Source organism: Zingiber officinale, chromosome 1B (genome assembly GCF_018446385.1).
Source record: "Zingiber officinale cultivar Zhangliang chromosome 1B, Zo_v1.1, whole genome shotgun sequence".
NCBI classification, from domain to species: Eukaryota; Viridiplantae; Streptophyta; class Magnoliopsida; order Zingiberales; family Zingiberaceae; genus Zingiber; species Zingiber officinale.
In genome coordinates this window covers 152,555,819-152,565,352 of record NC_055986.1, presented here as the reverse complement: position 1 = coordinate 152,565,352, position 9,534 = coordinate 152,555,819, and the positions used below count along the sequence as shown (strand labels likewise).

Here is a 9,534-nt window from a genome sequence, read left to right as displayed (position 1 = left end):
AAAGTTCTACGCTTCACACAAAAATGAGCGCTTAGCTTTTGCACGAGGCGCATCGAAGCAGGACCTTTTGCACTTCTGAGTTCTCAGAAGCGGGGGAAGCTTGCACCTCGCCACGCCTCACGCTTAAGCGACCGTTTTTGACAACTATGTTCCATAGGTTAGCTAAATGGAACATATATGCTGTCTTTCCCAATGGTTCAAACGTCATTTTCTTATGACAAAGTTTAGCAAATTATGCTAACAATTATACAACCAAACCCAGCACTTTTATTTGTCCATTTAGCTGTTTCTAAAAAAGAATCAGGTCATTGTTCAGTGAGGAGCTTGAACACCACAATTTTACATATAAAATGACGAAAGCAAAAAATAAGGCACTGAAGTTTGTACACAAATTTTGCACAAGATTGAACATAAATTTAACCTATTCCAATCATGCAGATGTTCTTTTATAGATATATTTTGTTCTTGGATCAACGATGAAGCCTTTCCCTCCATTTACTTCAAGATCATGCCTGCAAAAATATATTCATCAACAAGCAGATTCTCTATTTACAGATTGGAAACAAAACGGAGGTGAGTATCAAACACTCACTGGAAGACAAAGTCAGGGATGGTCAACTGCTCACGAGGAACATATCTGAACAAATGCAAGAGTCGGTCCACATATACAATTTTCTTCCATACCTATGAATTCAATTATTAGTAGGAAAAAAATAAATCAGAGTGATGGTGATGAGGTACCATAGCCAACTATTACACTGGGAGGAGTCAATTTACCTCTCCATCCACCAAAAGCTGCAGAGCAAATATTGCTGTCCTTAATCCCAGTGTCGGATGCAAGGCATATATAGCCTAAAAGATGAACACAAAATATATATATATATATATATATATATAAGAATGGGAACTAATCATGTCAACTGGAAATCTGAATGATTTATTTGAAATATGTACATGCAAATTTTTCTTGTGTTTTCGACCCAATACTTGTTGCATCCGCTTCATCCACCCCAAATCCGGTTGCCTGCATCAACAACTTAACTTTAAATGTATGTCAAAATAAGCAGAGCAATTTGATCACTGAGAATGGAAACAGCATAGATAATGAATAAGTTCTTTGTGTGCTAGTGGATTGATTCAGTAGCGAGAGATATTCAAAGGTATAATGAAACTTTTAGTTTATTGTTTCAAAAGTCTTGTCAGACTCGTAAACCTTCAACAATAGTAGTATACTTACACTTGCAAAGAGGCTGCAGAGTGAATGTAAACAATGCTGTACGGCTTCTGAATCAAGGGTTCAAACTCCTGTTAGATAAGCCAACTATTATCTTTAAGGAGATTGACTATGAAAGAAATAAACAAGGAAAGAATTCTCATGTTAGCAAGCAGTTGGAATGGCCCATAGAGTTAATTCTACTTTGTATAATGCAACTAGAAAAGAGGATACATAACATTATAGCTAACAGGACTATTATTTAACCCAAGTAGCCAAAATATGAGATTATTTATTTTATCATATCAGCTATGCAAGAAGATGAGCCAAATTATATAACCAGCACTGCTAAACTGTCAGCAATTTTCTTTAGAAATCACATAAATTAGATAATACATCAGTGTCTTCAAGAAAGGGGATCTGTGACTCGAGATTGTTCATTTAACCAGTCATTATGTATATAGCTAGAAAAGAGAGCGCTAATAAATGGTTAAATCAATTATCTACATGTTTATTCCACCATCAGTCACATTTTAGAAAGTTGTGTTCGGTTGAAAATGTCCAAACTTTTCTATTCCAGCAAAAGAGAATCTGGAAAGGAAAAGTAAAATTTTCAATTTTTTAAGTGAGAAAGATAATCTCAAAATTGGGGAAAATTTGAATCCACATTTCAACTTCTCTAAGAAATGCAATAGAAAAGTCAGGCAACCCTTTATAAATGAGAAATTTTTTATTATGGGTTGAATTCATTTTTTTGGAAAAATCCTACCACACATTTCCAGGAACCGTTTTCCTTTCTTTGAGAAGAAAATTGAAAAATAGGGAAAGTTTACTCTAAATCAAACCCAAAACATTAAACTCCAACCACAACCAATTTTTTTACCAGCTTCGAAAGGTCAAATAAAAAAAAAAAAAAATCTTAGCTCATCCAAAATACAAGATGCCTCACCAATGACTCATCTTGCTATCTTTGCCACGGGTATAGATCTAGTCGTTTGATATGTAATTTTTTTCAAAACTGAGGTAATAAAAAAAATCAAAATTTAGAACACGTGTATGGAGTCACAACAAACATTTAAAAAAAAAATTAAATATGAATCTCATATACCTAAAATTACTCTATTGACATAATACAATATAACTTAATTTATATTACCCATTAATTTAATATGACTTAAATAGTATTGTTAATATAAACCCTGATTATAATATAACTTTACGATTAGCTATTCACCCTTATACTATAATTCAACATATGTAAGTTATAATATATTTAAGCTTATAGTAGAAATCGTATATAACATTAGTTTCAGTTGCATAGTGCTAATAGTGAATTGAAGGTGGTAAGAGGAAGAAGAGAGAAAAAGAAGACAATTAAGATACCTAATGCAAGTTTTAAAGTATCATTCCATTCCCAACTTTTGGGTCCTTGCTTGAAAGATATGACTTTGACATTATGATGAATTTATTACTTCAATATCCGTTCACATAGTTTATAGTTTATTAACTTGTAACATAATTATAGAAATTAGATAATCATCTAAATTAACTTTTATTGTATTATACCAATGTAGTTGGGATTTTCGAATTCCATTTAAAATCATTTAAAATTATGAAGTTGTCCAAGTTGTACCAAACTTTAAGTTTATTATATTTTTAAAAAATTTGCTACAAAATTTCTTAAAATTATTGAGATTTTTTTTTAAAAAAAATTGTTAAAATTTCCTTATTGTCCGTCACTAAAGAACTTAGCATCTCATATATTAGATTATCTTTCACAAATATATTCCTTTTGAGTGCGCTAGATTGTTTCTACATTACATTTTTTTCGTGTTGTATCAATTGACATCAAAGCCGAATTTCAAATATAGTTATATTTCTCCATCTAAAATTCCTTTCGTTGTTTGACAATCATTCATGGTGTCCTTCATGGTTTGGCAATTATTCACAAATTCCTTCATCTAATCTAAAGTCCGAATAATGATAGCTCTTCAATCACTCCTACAGACCAATTAGCTACTGCACGAATATCGAGTCCCTACAAGTCGATCTCACTCATCTCCCACTAAAAGAACAATTCAACTACGTTGCTTGCCCTCGATTGCCATGGACCAACTACAGATTGACCTTTATCTCCTAGATGGCTAGTCCCAAAGGCCCTACCTCTCAAGCAAGCAACATGATCCTCTTTGGCACAACAACCTATAGTAACTAATGACCATTGGCATCCTTCCTAAATTAAGGCAACCACAATTTGTACTTAGTGCACCCAAAACAAAATGTTAACATGATTCTTAGGGCATGTGGATTGAAGAGACAGTCACTAGAGGGGGTGAATACTATTCGTGCCTGCAATAAAACCTACTCTCGTAGCAATTTGAACAAGGTCACATCAAACATACCATTCCACAATAAGACCCAAGCATTTACGTGATTTGACAGCCTCCAAGCTCCTACTCCATGACCTAATTGGTGGATCACTCCCGGAATTTTTATATTTTTTGCTTCACGGTTAGTACCAAAGGTGAAGAAACCTTTTATAAGTTGATGTCAAAAAGTAAAAGACATTCCTCAATCTTTTATTCTTGTTTTGTAACCCTTTAAACCCTTTTTGAAGCCTCCTTCCTACAACGAATTCTTCACATGGTCTCATCAGTCGGCTCTTTGTCACCATTAGTCAACTGATAGATCTATTCATTCTGTTACGACATCGTTGAATCTCTCTCCAACAGCATCAATCAATTCATCATAAGCATTAGTGAACCGCTTGTCCAAACTTTGACTAATTCCTATGGATCATGATATATATTCCCTTTGATGGCTTCTTCATCCAGCTTGCATTAGTTGATTATTCAACAAAAACCCATGATTATGTTAATTTCAAAGTCAACCTTCATCTAGCCTCGAGTCTTCAACAGAAAATACAATTATGTCAATTTCTAAGTCAACTACCTGGTCAACTTTTTAACTTAGCCATCAGTCGACTAAAGAAAATTTTCTCCTTTAGTCGACTAAAGAAGATCTTCTCCTTTAGTTGACTGAACGAGTCTTTTTGACGCCGGATATGATAGTGATTAGCTGACGAGAAGACAGAATTGAGGAGAAGATGGGAAGAGAAACCACCTTTAGAATAAAGGATAATTAGTCAAACAAATATACATGTGTTTATATAGACTTAAGACTCTAAGACTCAAAAAAAAAAAAAAAAAAAATCCTAATATATGGACCTAAATTACTATCTTTAAAAGAAAGGAAAGAAAACCTCTCCAGAAAAGAAAAATTACAACAAAATTTTAACCGAAAGAAATTACCAAAACAAGATGCTTAAATAGACAAACTCTAACCCATATATACCAAAAATACGAAAAATATCCTAAATACCTAAAAACGAAAATTACTACAAAATAGCAAAAAGATGTTTAAAGGCTCCGAAAAGAGCCTAAATGGTCCATTTTAGTCCTAAACTTGGTGGTTACGGGTTCCCAAGTAACAAACGAAGATTTTTAAATTCTTGATTCTGAATCCTGAGTTAAAAGTTATGACTCTTTGAAATTCAAGGGGTCATATTAGGTTGATTCTGCATTAGTCACCCCGAGTTAAAAAGAACTCCCCCTTGAGTTCATAGTAGTCTCATCAGCATCCACCAATAAGGAGTCAAGTGTTTCACATTAAAAATATCAGACGTCTTCAAATGACTAGGAACGGGCATTATCGTTGATCTTCTGCAGTATCTCACATGACCAATCTTCTGATCCTTCAGCTTATTGTAATCACCAACAGGGAAACGATCACAAGCAAATACAACCCAGACAAAATCTTCGTACTTAAAAAGTACCTAACAACGATGACTGTCAATTTGAATCTTGTAATTGTTCTCATGAATTGCAATTTCACCTGTTCATGAATGCCCCGAAGATGCTCTGTCATCTCATCTACTTTAGGATTAAATCATCCTATTCGTAGAATAGGGGCTAAGTCCATAACCCCATATGGGTTTCGTCCATAGACAATCTCAAAAGGATTAAATCTTGTGGTCCCGTTTCTCTATCTATTGTAGGCAAACTCAGCTTGAGGTAACGCCCAATTCCACTGCTTTGGCTTAGTTTCGATTAGACATCTCAGAAGATTTTCCAAACTCCAATTCAGCACCTTAGTCTAACCATAGGGTGATAGGCACTGCCAAAGTTGAATTATGTTCGTAGTTTTCCCCATAAACTCTTCAAAAAATTGCTGATGAACTTGGGATCATAGTTTGAAGTTATGGATCGAGGTATGTCATGTAAGCGCACAATCTCTTTGAAGTAAAGATGGACAATCCGGACAACATCCATAGTCTTCCTGCAAACTACAAAGTGTGACATCTTTGAAAACTTGTCAATCATACAAGAATAGAATCCGAGGTTCATTGGGTGCGGGGTAATCCCAATATAAAATTAATGTTGACATCAAACCAAGGGGCTTCAAGAACAAGTAAAAGAGTGTACAAGTACGTATGGGTGAGAATACCCTTAAACCGCTGCCATACAAAATATCGGTTTATAAAGTGAGCTACATTACTGGTTAACTTGGACCGGTAGAGATAAGAGCTAGTGTCTTGTCACACCCGAAGACCCCTCATTATGAAGCTCACTAATAATCTGGTGTCTTAATTAACAATTTGGAACACACCACAAAGTAGATAACCATTATGCAAAATAAAATCATAGGGGTGACCATCATGTACCTCTTGGAATATCCTTTCGAATGCTGTGTCAGTTACATACGTATCTGCAAAGGCATCAAAGTCTGTAACTTTGGTACTCATGGTAGTAAGTAATGAAGAAGGAAAGTGGTAAAATCTCACTTTAAATCTTGTTTCTTCATACCACTTTAAATCTCATCTTTTGAGACATTCAGTGATGGAGCAATCAAAGTGGTAAAATTTATGATGAACCAACGGTAGAAAGAAGTCTAGTCATAGAAACTCTGGACATCATGCAAAGTCCTCGACTGATGTCACTCCAAGACTGCGTCTATCTTTGCTTGAGATTATGAATGTAGTAAAGAAAGAATACTTCTTTTTGGCAAAGAAGCACTCCGTTTCTAACTTTTCAAAAATAACACAAAGATTATCAAAGTGGATGCCCATGTTGGACTGTAGACATGAAAGGCCGCAAGATTTGATGCATAAATCTCATAAATGTGCCTGGTCTTATTCTGATATGGTGGCATATGCTTTTAAAGTCATTTTTTGAGAAAATCCTAAAAACCGGATAGCTAATCCAACATGTCATCCAAGCGGGAAATTAAAAACTTGTACTTTATTGTAATCTTGTTGATGACTCGGCTGTCAACGCACATACTCTACAAGTCATCCTTCTTTAGCACTAATAAAGCAAGAACTACAAGGGGCTCATGCTCTAACGAATGTGACCCTTTTCCATCAACTCCACCTGATGCTGTAATTTTTCAGCTTCCTTAAGACTGAGGCAATATGCTAGTCGATTAGGCAAACTCGATCTTGGAATAAGATCAATCTGAGGTTGGATATCTCGCATGGATGGTAGCCTAGAAGGAAGATTCTTTGGCATAAGCTCATCAAAATCCGCTAAGTTGTACTTTGGCTGGTAATTCCGTGGCTAGGACATTGCCCTGGCATGACAGCAAAGCATAGACAACATCGTCATGCTCCATCTTATCTAAAAACCTAGTAGATATAAAAAGCAGATTAGTAGTTTTTCCTACTAGAATTGGAATGGTTTCTTCTTACCGCGGAAGGGTTTAAGTATTTTTCCGTCTATCGTGGATAACGCTGTAATCATACTACTAAGGTCGCCTCAATGGCACATAACATGAATCCATGATCACCGTATCACACCAAACACTATCATAATATTTATTGTCAATTGAGAAAGGTATACTGTTATCTCACTGTCTTTATTTAGCCACGACAACTTATACGACTTAGGATGACGGTCCGTCTTCAACTGTATTTCTAGACAGCCTTCTCGGATACTACATTCTCACAGCTACCGCTGTCGATGATTATCTTGTAGAACTTATCCGCGACGATGTAGATAGTGTGAAAAATATTGATTCTCAACCACTCATCCCCTGAATCACCTTTGGGAGTCAGCAGACTTTTGCAAACGATCAAAGTCTCATGGCTATCACTGTAAAATATATCGTTAGCTTCATACACCAGTTCATTAATTATCATTGACTCTTCTTCCACGATGTATCCAAGAGAATTCATCTATTTGAAGATTTTACCGATCCACCCTTAATAGATGATGATCATTGTTATGATGGATATTGGCAACTGTTAGAATAATTATATGTTAGAATAATTATAGGGGTATTTTTTGTCTTTTGGTTCATATCTTTTTTCCAATATAAAGGCATAACTCGTGGTTCCTAAGATGCGAGATTTTAGGTTTTGCTTTGAACATGGTATCAGAACCAAGTTAAAACCCTAATTTCTTTCCCCTCCGAATATGCTGCGCCGTCATCCTCCCGCTCCCCATCGCGATTGTCCTTTTCCTGCTCGAACGCCTTACGTTCGTCGAGCTCTTCTTCCTTGGCGTCGCTCGAGCAGATCTTCCTACCCAGTCGGAAGCGAGTTCTCCCCACGCCGTCTGCCTCTTCCCCATCCAGGAGAGTTTGCGCCGCGCCTCTCTTCCGCGAGTTCTCCAGCGGCACTGTCGGCTTCTCCACTCGTTTCTTTTCTTCCTCTGCCCTATCGAGGTCACCACGTCTTCATCACCGGAGGCTCCGGCGGGATCGGCCTCGCCCTAGCCTGCAGGCCGCTGTCGAGGGCACTCGCGTCTCCATCCTCGCCCGGAGTGTTGCCCGCCTCCAGGAGGCCCGCGACGGCATCCGCCTCGCTACCGGCGTCGAGGCCGCACAGAGCAAGCTTCTTGTTGGTTCTTCTGCCCTAGCTTCCTATGGATCCTTGGACGCTGTTGCAAAATCTTGAGTTGGATGACTAGAACATTTGGTGCTCCATGTATGAACATTTGCTTCTTTGCTACTGAGAGTTTCTTACAATTGCTGCAGCTATATTTATTGTTGTCATCCAATTCTTCTAGCTAAAAAAAAAAAAAAAAAAAAAATCGAGCAAGAGCATCCTTCAAGGAGCTGTTGTGGAAAACATTGAGACAGATATCCTTCGCCTCTGCCGCTGTTGCTTCCAACAAGAAATCTATTCCAGCAATTCGGTTCACAATTCTATTCATGGCTACATCTGGCGCCCCAAAGTCAGATACCTCAATCTTTACCAACCATATCACTGCACCTCTTTCTTCCGAGCAGTTGGATGGTAAAAATTATATCTCTTGGGCATCTCACATTGAGCTTTGGCTTGTTAGACAGGTTATGAGACACATCTCACTTAAACAGAAGAAGATGTTCAAGTTGTTGATCGTCCTCTGTGGAAGAAGGTTGACGCTCAATTGTGTTGTATTATCCGAGCCACCATCCATCCATCTCTTAGGAATGTCTTTCGTACTCACAAAACCTGCAAAGCTGTTTGGACACAAACTCAACAACTCTTTACAAACACCTCTAGGCGACTCTATCAAGTTTGTGAAAATCTCATGACCATCCTCAGCACCCATCAGATTAAGGATTCAATGTCAACTTATCTGGGTTCAGTCTTTAGCCTTCTTTGTGACTTCAATGAACTGCTCCCACCTACGGCCAATCCTGTTGAAGAGCTTGAAAATCGGAAGAAATTTGTTATACCTCTGGCTTTATATGGTCTGCCTACAGATTATTCTCATGTCCGTGACCAGATCCTGAGCAGCCCCACAGAAGCTACCATGGACAATACCTGGGCGACTCTTCTCCGTGTCCTAGCCAAAATCTTGACGATGCCTTCTTCTTTTCCTGTCGACTCGTCAGCTTTGGTCTCTCGACACAAAGGACCTCCACCTCGCAAAGGTGGCAAAGGACGTCCTTGGTGTGATCACTGCCACCGACCGGGACACACGATTAATAAGTGCTGGAGTCTACATGGTCGTCCTCCTCGTGCTGCTCAGATCGTTCAGAGTTCTGTTGCTTCTTCAGTTTCCACTTCACAGTTAACACCGGATTCGACTTCAACACCTTCCTATACTGACTTTCTGAAATGGTTTGAGGATCGTCAGGCTTCTGGTTCCACTGCTACCATCGCACACGCTGGTACTTCCTTTGCTGGCATATCTCGTTCTTCGGGTCCTTGGGTTCTTGATTCTGGGGCCACCGATCATATCACTGGTAATAAATCTCTATTTTCCTCCCTCACTACTTCTGGTAATTTGCCAATGATCACCATGGTCAATGGTTCTCAAACTCAATCC

General features: G+C 37.8%; 1 protein-coding gene across 1 annotated transcript in view; it reads right to left on the bottom strand.

Moving 5' to 3' along the window:
* Positions 1–247: 247 nt before the first annotated feature.
* Positions 248–9,534, bottom strand: part of LOC121985278 (protein GDAP2 homolog) — a 29,953-nt gene continuing 20,666 nt past the window's right edge. The window contains exons 10-14 of the mRNA XM_042538628.1: positions 1,238–1,305; positions 955–1,024; positions 778–852; positions 593–684; positions 248–512 (exon numbers count right to left, since the gene is read on the bottom strand). Coding sequence (XP_042394562.1) covers positions 431–512; positions 593–684; positions 778–852; positions 955–1,024; positions 1,238–1,305 — 387 coding nt within the window. The 3' untranslated portion in view covers positions 248–430. The remainder of the gene's footprint in view (positions 513–592; positions 685–777; positions 853–954; positions 1,025–1,237; positions 1,306–9,534) is intronic.